At 42.9% G+C, this 13,191-nt stretch overlaps 1 protein-coding gene across 3 annotated transcripts in view; it reads right to left on the bottom strand.

Annotated features, from left to right (window-relative positions):
* Nucleotides 1–13,191, bottom strand: part of COL22A1 (collagen type XXII alpha 1 chain) — a 263,312-nt gene that overhangs the window by 117,258 nt on the left and 132,863 nt on the right. For all 3 annotated transcript variants that reach the window (XM_064442038.1, XM_064442040.1, XM_064442039.1), the window contains 2 exons: nt 3,174–3,227; nt 1,604–1,657 (listed from right to left, as the gene is read on the bottom strand). In XM_064442038.1, the coding sequence (XP_064298108.1) occupies nt 1,604–1,657; nt 3,174–3,227 (108 nt within the window). The remainder of the gene's footprint in view (nt 1–1,603; nt 1,658–3,173; nt 3,228–13,191) is intronic.

Raw genomic sequence — 13,191 nt, 5'->3', positions numbered from 1 at the left:
ATTGTCCTGGTTTGGGCTGGGATAGAGTTAATTTTCTTCACTGTAGCTGTATGAGAATAGTGCTGATGGCACATCGATGTTTTCATTGTTGTTTGGTAGTGGCTAAGTGTCCCTGTGCAGTGCCTGCAGTACTAAAGGACTTCTCCAGCTTCCCATGCTCTGCCAGGGGCCCAAGAAGCTGGGAAGGGGCACAGCAGAGGCAGCCGACCCAAAATGACCAAAGGGATATTCCATACCATATGACATCATGCTCAGTATATATAACGCTGGGGCAAGGAGAAGGAAGGGGGGCATGTTCAGAATGGTGGCATTTGTCTTCCCAAGTAACCGTTACGCGTGATGGAGCCCTGCGAGATGGCTAGAGCACCTGCCTGCCCATGGGAAGAAGTGAATGAATTCCTTGTTTTGCTTTGCTTGTGTGCACGTCTTTTGCCTTTCCTTTTCATTATATTATTATTGCTATAATAATAATTATTACTGTTTTGCTTCACCTATTAAACTGTCTTTCTCTCAACCCATGAGTTTTCTCACTCTTACCCTTCCGATTCTCTCCCCCAACCCACCGGGGGGAGCGAGCAAGCTGCTGTGTGGTGCTTGGGTGCCGACTGGGGCTAAACCACGACACCTGTAAGAAACTCTGGAAGTCCAAGTATGTCACTGTCTGATCCCAGACTATGCCATGCGTGATTTGATGGAATTGCATCAGTACAGAAAGTGACAAAGGAAAAATATCACCGTTTTTCCAAAGTGGGACAGTGTGGCCCAAAGCAGAAGCAGAACGTTGACAGGAAAAAGACCTCTTCTAATGCATACTGCTACTTTGGCGTGTGCCTGACCTTCGAAAGAGTCCTTTCCCCGAGTTTCTCCAGTCTCCATTAAATGATTGTCACAAAGGGAGAGTGAATGAGATTATAGAGGTCTACCATTGGGATGAAGATAATTCAAAGGGATGGTGATCAAGCAGGGGAAAGGAGGGAAAGCTCTAAAACACATTTATATAAGATTCCGACAAAAGTGTTTGTGGTTTTATGCTTCAACCATAGTCCCCTCAAAGGCAATATTTAGTATGCTTCATCCTTCTTTGAGCTAACCCTACACCTCCTCCTGTGCTCTTCCCTTTTAGCAGTGCACAAGAGGACTTCAGGTCCTTGCTTCTGCAACCGATACATCTATTTCTCTCACCCCCGCCTGTTGTGCAAGCAGAGGATGGCTCTCTGCACCCCCTGCCATCTCCAGTAGCCAATGAATCCTTGCCAGACAAAAAACAAATGGCCAAGCTCTGCAGCTGCAGCTATTAACCAACACAGCCGCAGCAGTGAGTCCCAAACCACAAGCTGCCATGACTGCCCCCTTTCCCATCTTAATGAATTGTAACAGAGCTGTCCTGGGAGCCTCTCAGGATGGCTAATCCATACGGCACCTGCCATCGCTGCAAACGTGCAAGGGAGAGTGCTGGAGCTATTAACCTCCTGCCATTTGTTTCTGCTGCTCCTAAAATGGCCATACAAATCCCCAAGACATGTTCCACTCAATACAGATTGATTTCCACTGCCTGCCTTGCACTGAAAGACAAGGATTACACAGGAGTAACAAAAAGGCTTACAGCTTCTCCTTTTGCTCCATCCTTCCCAGGGGGGCCAGGTGAGCCCAGGGACCCCTGTAACAAGAGCAGAATTATCATCAGCACAATATTAACATCCATTGCAAGTACAAGGACATGAGTAAGACATCAAGACGAGAATAAGGAATGAAGAGAATCATTTCAACACAAACATTTATTATTTACAGTCTCTGGAGGAGCTGTTGCTGACATTAACACACTATGGCCAATTGATGAGCTGTAATGAAGAACTAGGCACTCTTGGCCACTCAACTCATTTAAGAATAAATGAATATAAAAGTTTTGCAGCTAATTAGACACGTAACCATTGAGTCATCTTAATATCATCTCCCCTCAACCTCTCTGTCCAACACTCCGTTGTCTCAAAACACTGCTGTTTTATACTAATTTTTAATTTTTTTTTTTTACTCCTTGCTTGTACAGCATCCATCCCAAAGCTCAGAAGCCTCTAGGCACAGCTATAAAGCACATAAGTAATGAGTCTAAAAGCAAACAGGAAACTTGAAAAACTCAAGCAGTCCTCAGGAACTGCCCTGGCTATTGGAAAGCGAGTCGGAGAGCTGTGAACGTGCAACGCTATAGAAGGCAAACAGCAAGCCAGGCACCACGTTTTACATCTTCCTATGCACCAGGGTGAATGGAAGCAAATATGTTGAGGCAGAAAGCACCACAGCTAACAGGGACTGCAGCAAATGCAGGGAAAAGGCAAGTTTTGCTGCATGAAGCTGGCAATTTAGAAAACAAATGGAGAATGAAAAGACAATAGACACACAACAGGCAAACCAATGTACATGGTGAGGAACTGGCTTGGTGTTTTTAGTTCTACGCACTGCAGCACTTTCTTTTTAAATGTGTTGTTAAAAAAAAAAGGCTCATATGAGAAACAGACACGTGTACTGCAAACTGCCACCCTGGGCTGTAATTGTAGCGGGCAGGTTTGTTGTGTGTTACTTGCAGGCAGATCTTGCCTTGCAAGATCCTAAATTCCCTCCTGCAGATGATGTTTAAGGCATTCCTGACAAATGTGCCCAAAGCAAATGCTAGTTGACCGAGCAAGCTTGGTGCAGGATATGGGTTTTTTTTTGTTTGTTTTAAGATGATGACACAGTAAGCAGCTAAAGGCCACCTCAGTCCAAAATTTATTTATGTTCAGTGCAAGAAAGGACATGACAACATTTGGCCTTCCATGTCTAATGTTGAACACTGGTGTTCCTGTATCTGGAGTCATTAGCACTGAGCTTCTATTCTGTTTCACTCTTCTCTCCTGTTCCAGAGTTTCACAAAGTTTAAACAAAGCTCATGCCCTTGAGATCTACACGTTTGTCAAATGTGGCTGAGTATAGTCAACAGATTTTAAGATTTTAAGGTGCACTTTGCTGAAGAATAGTACAACACCACAGTGTCCTTTTCTTAGCACCTTGCTAACATAAAACAAGAAAACACAGAGGTAAATCAAAAGACTTATAAGAGTGCCTGTTTTCCTTACCCTTCCACAATAGCTTTATAAACTCTTAAACTTTTCGCAGTATAAATAATAAAGACTTGAACTTACTTTTTCTCCTTTGTCCCCTTTAAGTCCAGGAAAGCCGGGGGGCCCTTCTTCACCCTACACCACCAGTGGAAGAAATACCTTATATGAAATGCCATACCGTTCTGTTGTATATTTGTGTATTTTAGACAGCACCGTTATTTTCTGTTGAGAGTTGAGGCCAACTTCACATCCTCGCTGTAACAGTGCCGTTCTCCATCACCTGTAATTTGCCCATATTTGAACAGGTTCACTTTAAATTTTCCATTCCCGTGCCTTCCTCTGGCTGATCGCTCCCTCCTCTCTTTTTTATAAATACCATCCAGAACCAGTCCTTTTCCAAGGACAAGATTAGAGACCTATCCTTGCTAAACAAAAGTATTTCAAGCATAGAAACATTTCACTGAGACTCTCCTGTTGTCACATTTCAAAGCACGAGGACTGAAATTCAGCGTGGCCATCTTACTGCCATGGCAAATTTCCAATGGCATTGAAATTTTTTTTAAAAAACCAAATGTGGGAATTTTCTCCCTTTTATCTGCTCACATTAGGCCAAAATGTAACCTTGGAAGCCACTCCATTTAGACCTTATCAAAAGGCACTTCTCGTAGTCAACAGCTAATTTCACCAAAGAGTGAGTGGGTTTCAGCAAGAGCTCTGTGAATGGAGCAGGATTAAGCCTGCTGTTGTGGGGTGCTTGCCCATGATCCAGCAGCCTGCCTACATCTGTGCTGCATGTTCATGCCCCGACCAACGGCACCCAGGTTCCACCATTGCTGGATTTTACAAGAGCTGTTGGCACGAGTCCTTTAACAGACTCTTACCAGCGTCTCTTCTGCCTGAAACAGTGGACATCCATATGTGGGATGTAAAGCCACTTAGCACTGCTGGCAAATTACATGCCACAAAGCAGAACAAAGTGATCGAGAGCTTTTTCCCCATCTGCTTTTGTAAAAACCCAATAACATAAAAGTATACCGTTGAAGAGCATTGAAGTGGCTAAGCAGTTGATGCATAAGTTGTCTGCGTGTACATAAGAACTACCTACATATGCACTTAAATTCAGGCCAGATTCTGCCACACTCAGTCTTATATGTGACATTTTTTCCCTGCATGAGTAGTCCAGCAGACTTGGATGTATTCCTAGGGAAAGGTTCCAGTCAATGTCAGACAGAGTGACAAAAATGGCCTTATTTATTAATTGGTATATTTGGCACTTAAAGGTTAATAAAAGATAGTATCTGGAAAGTAGCTGTGCTGTATATGCAAATTAAAGCCATTAGATACTTTTATAATCACATTTCTTGCTAACTGAACCTTCATGAAGCACTCTGTCTAGAATTTGCAATGTAGCTAGTGGTAAAAATCAGAGCTGCTGTATTTGAATGGCTCCCTAATGAGGTAAAAAACCCATCAAATAGCAAATGTGATTCTTAAGGAAATCATTGCTCCAAGAGGTCAATATAACTTGAAGGAACTGTTGTTCTATGGCAAACTGTGCAACATAGGTAGGAGAATGATTTGTTTCTTTTCTATGCAAAGTAAAGGAATACAATTAATTAGCTGCTTCTCTTGACTTTTTTTGTTTCTTTTTTTTCTCCATGATGTAGCGACTCCTTGGCACAGCCGAACAAATGAATCGTAGCATCGGTCAATAAGTTTGATGCGCAGTGCTCATAGAGCCATTCATGCTGGACAGGACCCCATAAGGTTTCTATGACTCTATGATTCTAAGTCCAACCTCCCACTCAAAGCAACATCAACAGTGAATTCAGACCAAGTTATTCAGGGCTTATCCAATTTGGTGTTGAAAACTTTGAACAATAAGGTTACTCTTCTTCCCAGATGCAAATGGTAACTTGCCTCCTAAGCCAATAGCATCGCAGGAAAAGAAGGCGGCTTTTTCTTTTGCAGAAACGGAGGTTCTATCCTTTTGACTCTTAACAGATCTCAAGCAGCTGCTTACAGAGGTGTGAAGCCCAGAGCAGATTTGTTGGCCCTCACGGCCAAGAGGCTGCATGGGCATTTGCAGGAAATCACTGTAGACTCTCTCCCACTTGGTGACCATACATGCCAGAGGCAGTTGGTCAACCCAAACTACCACCCACTGACCAGCTCCAGGGTCACCAAGCAAAGGAGAGGGCCTTCAGGGTTGCACTGCTCTCAGGAGTATGTGATCCAGCAAAGACCAGCACTGCCATACATCACACAGCCCAGCACAGAGCTGACCCTTTACTGGAAATAAAGCTGGGGAGTTTTACCATCTTGCAGGGAAAACCTTTGAGTATCCACCAGATTTACCAGTTCCTCCCCAAGAAGAAAACTGCACAGAAGCAGCCTAGTCTCTAGAGATTGATTGGTTTAACGTCTCCTGGGGAACCACCACTGAGACCCTTCAGGCTAAAGAATGGAAAGGGCTCCTACTTCTTTCTGCCCCTTTCGCTGACTCCCCGTTAAACCTGGCCTCAGAAAGTAGAAAAACCTGTCAGGCTACAGGTAAGTTCAACAGCTGTTTGAACCTCAATAAAAACACAAGAGAGATTGCATTGTTTCTGTTAAAACTCTCACATTCACGAAGTAAACTGCATAACCTACAGGAGTGAGCAGTGGAGGAAAGCAGGAAGCAGAAAAGCATTGATGCTGCTGTGCTTGCATAGTGTCAAAGTAGTTGTGACAGGCCGGGATGGGAAAGTAACCAACAGCTTGCACCCTTAACTCACAGCCAGCTTCCAAAACCCCCACTGAGGATGCAGCTAACTGGAACAGAGTCCTGTTGCCAGAGCAATTTACTTCACTAAGCAACTCTTTATTTTTTTAAAAACTTCATGTGCTACATCGCAGAACGGTCACCTTTCCTTTTCACTTGTCCACCATGTATTTTTAATCAGGTAAATCCCAAGCATTGTGCTCGGCATGCTGCTAAGACCTAGGAAAGTGCTGGTGGACCCAAAAGGTTCCTTCCCCTCAACGCCTCCAATTAGGTCAGCTGGGTTAGCAAAAGAGATCGCCTCGCTCTCCAGCACTTGTGGACTGAGGGGCTCTGCCAGCGCATCTATCCTTGAAACCGTTTTCTAAAGCCAGGGAAAGTTGCAATTAGAGGATGACAAAAATTGCCCAAAGAAGAAATCACAAGGACCCGAAATAACATTGTTCAAGAGGAGTTCTTGCTGGGAACATTGCAGCTCCAGCAATTAAAAAGAAGGCAGCAGATTTTCCGGAGTACTTTCCCCTTTTCAGGCTCATGGGCATGGTGCCCTTTTCTTCTCCACTGGAAAGCCAACCACCCATGTTTAGTTTGATCCTCTGCGCTGCACAGCCAGTGGCCTTTAACTGAACATTTCCACCGAAGTTAACAAGAGAATAAACATGTTCATTAGCTCACCATTGACGAAATATTTGTCAAAAGAGCCTAGATTTGGCAAGCTGCCATCTGATCTAAAGCAACCAGAGGACTTTTCTTGCAGTACGGCTGTGAAGTGCAATCAGTCATATGGAAGCAGATACGGCTGAGCAAGAAAGGGCATGCAGGAACTGCAAATACTAAAGTCATATAGCAACAGACTGTGACTATACGGAGTTTACATGGCACACAGGTAGCTACGTATTTCTACAAATGCCATTTTTCACTTTTCAGTAGTTATTATACGATTATTTACTTGAATTACAACAATGCCTCATTTGTTCCCTGCTTGGGTCACTCTGCTGGGCACTGTATGAATAAATATTAAATTACAGTCGCTACACTCCAAAGCTCAGTTTAAATTGCAAGCAATGTGTAAATATAATAAAGAAATATCAGAGGCTCAGAGCACAGGCCAGAGAAATAGCTGCCAAGCAGACATGGTCTGCAAGGGTGCTGGGCTGATGATTCCAACCACCACAGTGGGAAAACGGGTAGGCTTTGGCAGCTGGCATCAAGCCCTGGGGAAGAAAAGCTTATGGCATTCCTTGCACAAAGGCCAAACCTGGTTGTGCCACTGAGAGGGATAAAAATACTACTATATACCCACAGGCTGGCTGCGTTCCCAGCTTCAACACAATGAGATTCTGGTGGTGACATGTAAACCACATGTGTCTGTTTATGCCATGCATTTCTACTGCCACCCGTCTACCTTATGGATATCTGAACTTTGAAGGCTGTCCATTTCTGGAGAAACATCTGGACCAGAATAGCAAGGTAACAAGGATCAGGCCTTCCAGGGAACTGGGAAGAAGCAGCAAAGGCAGAAGAGACTATTGTTAAGGAGGGCAACAGAGTATAGGTTCTAAGGCAGCTTCCCTTAGGCTTAGCCTACACTTTCTGGAGTAGCTTTATGCTGTAGGTGGGGTGACTTGTTGCTTCCTTGGTCAATAGTTGTGGACAAAAACTTGAATGTGTAGGAAGTGGTACCTGTGAGGAAGTGTATTAACAAATAAGGCAGCTTGGCTTAGGAAGTTCCTAAAATGCTGAATACTGCCAGCTCTGAGGATGTAGCATGAGACAAATCATCCTGAAAACTCCATCTTTCATTCCTCAAAGAATTGATATAAATTCTGCAAGCAAATTAGAAAGGTTTTCTGAGCCATACTAAAAAAGTTTAGGCAAAAATCAGTAAAAAGGATAGAATTTTTAATTTGCTTGTATATACTTTTTAATAGAAGTGTTCAGAGCCACAACAGATACAGAGCAAGGCCTAAGCACTACTGTCCTTCTTGTGGAGCCTCAAAGCAGGGCTTACATGGGCATATGGTTTGTCCAGACCCAACTGTCAAAAGAAAATGCTACATCAGGAAGAAATTCAGAGCACAGATAACTCTCAGCTGCTGCAGAGTGAGTACTGGGGTGACAAAGAATAAAGATATACCCCTTGGCTTCAACCATATCATCTATTAAAAATACAGAGGTGAGGTGGGGAAGTATAGATATACTCAGATAGGTTCCTTCATTAGCTTGTGTACATGAGCAGAGTTATCCAATTTCTACATTTGAGCAAGGATGTCTTCCTGGTACCCCAGTGTCACATGGATTTGTCAGATCATGCCAGCTCTAGATTAGTGATCCCTCCGTGGTCATGAGGATTGGGATTTTTTTAAACCTTCCATTACATGCTCACTATATGCACATATAGCTTAATTTGTTGCATACCACCCAATGATTCACCTCACCTGTGTTATATTGAGCCTCACTCACCCACAGCCTGAACATTAGGTACATGGTCTGTGACCAAACTATATCTACATCCCATGGAGATTCTCAGATGGCTGAATGGAGATAACTATGAAATTAAAAAGCAGATAACATAATTGCTAGATGATATGTTTCCTCAGATTGGGAACAATTAATAGAGGAATTTTGTCATACCGAGCCTCATAGCAGAATTTCTCTGAAAAGAAAGAGACTTGAAATGGAGGAGGAAGGGATCTACAGGTATATGGAAAAATACAGAGATAGAACAGTTGGGTATTGCCTGATCCTAGAGAGACATCAAAAGTACACAAAAGAATAATCCCTCAGTGATGTTTTTAAGCAATCTACTCAAGTTTAACTGCTTTTCTTTCTTCCACTTGCAGCTCCTCAAGCATCTGCCAAGTTTACAAATATTTCTTCCAACTTGAGAACAGCTGTAGCCTATAATCACATATTTTATTTCAAACTCTGGGTTGTGGCCTATGTTAATGGAAACAAGGGCAAACTAAACAAGAAAATAATGGGAAAAAATGAGTCCAAAATACATGGTTAGTTTCTCATTTGCCTGTCGAATTCAAGTAAATCACTGGATTCTTCCTTCAGCTTACAGAGCAGATGACAGAAGATAAATCATTCTAAGGTCAAGCCTATACGTTTTCTTTTTCTCTTCCAAACTGGTCTACATCTAACACAGAAGTACCACTTTTCTAATCTTAAAATGAAATAAAAAATTCTAAACCTGTCACAAATGTCAATAAAGGTGTCATTGGGAGACCTTCAAAAATCTGCCAAGCAGAACCCCATGAATCACACACTCAGCGTACTGACAGCTGTGCAAACTGGGGGATCTATATCCAAGGTAGGAGACAAAATAACAAGAGCTGAAGAGAAACAGAACAAAATGGGCAAGTTAGAATGGAAACAGAAGCAGAATTGAACTGTTCAGTGTTGCCACTTCACCTTTAAGACACCCCTCTCTCCTTTGTTAATTAACTTCACAGCACCCCTGTGAAGTGAGAAGGAAGTTATAGCAACCCTAATATTGCTTTTTTCTCAAGAAGGTGATGAGTCAGAGGTACAACTGAGCAGAAGACATATGGAAGGCCACAGAGTCAGGGTCAAAGATAGAAACTCACTCCAGATTTCCTGTGTCCTAGGTCAGTGCCCTAACCAAAAGTTTATTCTTTCTCCCTCCTGGCTCTTTGGCCCGCATTTAACTAGGCAACCTGATGTTTACACAGAATAAACTAGAGCATGGGTAAGTGGCCTACTGCTGATCTATGGTTACACACTGAACTGTTTCCACTCTTTGGTGAGAAAAGTGAAGAAGGAAGACAGAAGAGATGCCACAAGTTGAGTGTGGCCTTCAGGTTAAACCTCTGAGAACAATTCCAAGAGACCGCATGGTCTGGAAGGATATAATACCTTTCTTTTCTAGGTTTTCCATAGAGGAGCTACCAACTTGAAGAGGCTGAAAGGAAAGATTTCACAATTTTGACTTCAGCAGCCATACAAAATAAATATTTTATTGAAAAATAGTGTCAATTTTGTGTTTGTGTTTTTTTAGAGTAGTGAGGGAAAGACACAGGTTTCATTGAAAGCCAGGGATGGCCTGCAGATCAGCTGAGGGGCAGATCTGCACTGGATATGTGTGACCCAGTTCCATTTTCAAAAGCTGCTGACCAGACAGGCAGCATAAATGACTGCCATTTTCCCATGGACAGATGCAGGATTCTACTAGCCTAATGACGCTAAAACCCTATTAATATCTTGGCAAATTTGACACGGAAACTGGCATTATCTTCTGCTTCCACAAGAAATAAGACATTCATCTCAACCTGGAGTTCACTTTAATTCGTTCTAAGAAATTAAGAAAATCTTCTCTAGTGGGACTCTAATTTATATTCTGATTTAATAAACAGAAAAATCATGTGGACATGATACACAGGGGTCAGTAGAAGTCATAGGTTTGGCTAGTCTATCAAGAAACTCAGCCCACTATGCAGACAGATGGTTTAATGATAGTTACAGGCATTTTTTGTACAGCAAACATATCAAAGATTTTATTTAATGCATTGCATAGAAGTCATTTGTCCCCAAAAGGTACTTCCCCAGGAGAAACTCAGGAGATCTTGTCTTTCAAGGGCCTCTGAACCCTTGAACCTTATCATGAACATCATGGACCCTACCGTGAGATCAGAAGTGTCCTTCTGACCCCCCATCATATGATCCTAGTAATTCTTCTTCTGGGGAGAAAAAGTGTGTCATTATTTCAGGCATACCAACAGATATCTTTCTCTGAAGAAACCTAATACTCCACCTTTGCATCAAAATAGGTAAAACAACAGCTGTATCGCACTTAATTTCACACTTGGTCACCCATAAACTTAGCCCTGCAGGAGAGAAGATGCATCAGAGCTTACTCATGTGGTAAACAGCTATACCCTAATCAAGGTCACTTTAGAGTTCAGAATGGCTTGGAAACGTCCTAAAGACTTCAAAGCTGTCATCGGTGCCCAAGATCTGGTTCATTATCTTCATATTAGCAGCATCCCCCCCACAACACTCCTTCACTCACTACATAAGTAATTGCTGAAAGACTGGGGTGGTCAGACACCTTTGACAACTATTGAACTGCTGGTTCATCTATAATCAAGACTTACTTGAAGAGAGCGTCTACCTCTGCAACAGGGAGAGCACAGGAGAGTACAAGGGGAAGCTGTTGTCTTTACAATACTTCTGTTCAACAGCTAGAAGAGTTGCCCAATCAGTTGCTGAAAGGTTCAAATTAAGAAACAGTCAAATCGCTTGCAGGCCTATTCGTTATTGAACACACTGAATGGGAGGTAGAAGATAACTGGAATTGGTACCACAGTGCCACTACACAGGGGAATAATGTGAGAAATAAACTGGACTACAATGTGTTGGATTCCCAGAAGCAGGACTAGTAGTTCTTAGAACCATAGAATCATTAAGTTCGGAAAAGACCTCTAGGATGTTCCTGAAATTTCAGCTTTTCTTGTTTGCATGGTTGGAGCAACAGGGTCCTCGATTACGATACATTTGTCAGACACCGAAATGTGAAAAACATAACAGCTCTGCTCCGAAACCTTCCTTGTCTCAAAGTACAAGCTGATGCTCCTCGCTGACATCTGCCACTGCTCAGGACTAGACAAAGATCTTGCCAAGTGCTAGAGGGCAAGTGCTCACTGAAGTAGAAAAATAACCCAGTCATGTATCATGACATTGATTAATTTATGTCCTTACACCTAATAATAGGAGACAGAAAATAGTTCTGGTCTGGAGGATGATTTGCTACTTACTAGTTTATAACCTAGCCTTGTGAGAAAAATCTGTTAATTCCTTTTGCTCCCCTTCTGGGAAGTTCCTTCAGACCTCCACACACCCCTCACAACTTTCAGTAGCTCTGAGAAGAGCACATTAGGACAGAGGAGTACTGTGTCAGAGCACTCCAAACTCCAGTGCTGATCTGCCCCAAAACATCTGCTGTTAGTGATATTCCACATTCACCCCTTAGAGTTTATTCTGGCATCTCACTGGAATGCATAGAAAACTTTTCCTCAAGATTAACGACATCATCTAGTCCATGATTTTTCCCCTCCTTGCAAAGCCCATTCCTTTCAATCTCCCTGCTGGTTAAATCTGCAAAATCACTGATCATTCTCCTTACTGCTTTCTGCAATGAGCAACAGCTCTCCACATCTCTCTTTAAATGTCAGGCCCAAACTGAAGACAGCATCTTGCCTTAAGTCTTATCACCGCTTACTTATAACTTGCAGTGATACGCCTCTATTGGCTGCCAAACACCTGAGACGGCTCAGCCAAGCCTTTGCCAAAATTATAAATCATTTTGGTCCAAGCAGACACATTTGTTTACAAAGTGATGCTGCTCCCTAGGTCTTTTTCATCTCAGAGTGCCTTACTAAGGTCATGATTGTTCTTCCCATTTTACTTGAACACTGAGGTACAAGAAGAGGAAAAGCTAGGGCCAAGATCTCCTATGGAGCCAATGATATAGAGCCAGAAATACAAGCTGAGTCTCCAGAGACCCAAACCCACTCACAGCACCAAATGCATCAGATTCACTTGAAATAACAGGCACTAATGGTCCACACACTTTTTCTCCAGGAAAATAAATGTTTGCCATGAAAAAACCCACATTTTCCTCAGCTGGCGCTTGCTCCTATGTGCATATTCATTACGCAGCAGGGTCTGAGACACGAATCACCATCCTTCTGTCAAAGCCAGAGACAGCAGGCCTTGTGGGCCTTGGGAGGCATAGAGATCTCTACGTAGTGCTTAAGAAAATGGGTGAGAGACCCAAAAGGAGAAATTAAAGATGTCTAGGGTTGTACCTGGGCAACTAAAGAACAGCATGAAACATGGTGCTGCCATGGTCTCGCTTGCCCTCTCCTGCGCCTTCAGAGAGCCCATGAACAAGGCACCTGCACCTTCTCAGCGGTGAACAAGGAAACTCAGCCTGGCAACAGCTTTGAGCAGTGGAAAGGGGAAAATCTGGCTGCTTAACTAGATAGATGTGAAAAGGTGTAGCAGGAAGAGGGGCAGGGAACACTTAAGATGCCTTTGATAGAATGGTGATGGCAACTTGTTTCATGCAATGCTTCAGCTCTCTGTGATTCATTAGGCCAAAAGATCCACTTCAGAGTTTATGCTCCAGACTGTTAGGAAAGCTTTTTTAATTTTCTACCTAACAGGCAGCTAATCCGTACCTATCCACTGCAGTATCACTCTCAGGAGCATCCTGCATTTGAACAACAGTTATCAATGACAGAATCAAGGCAATCTGGTTCCCCCACCCCCCACCACCACCATCCCCAGCCCTTCTAGCAGAAG

This window comes from Phalacrocorax carbo, chromosome 2, assembly GCF_963921805.1.
Source record: "Phalacrocorax carbo chromosome 2, bPhaCar2.1, whole genome shotgun sequence".
Taxonomy (NCBI): Eukaryota; Metazoa; Chordata; class Aves; order Suliformes; family Phalacrocoracidae; genus Phalacrocorax; species Phalacrocorax carbo.
This window is presented reverse-complemented; position numbering and strand designations above follow the sequence as displayed.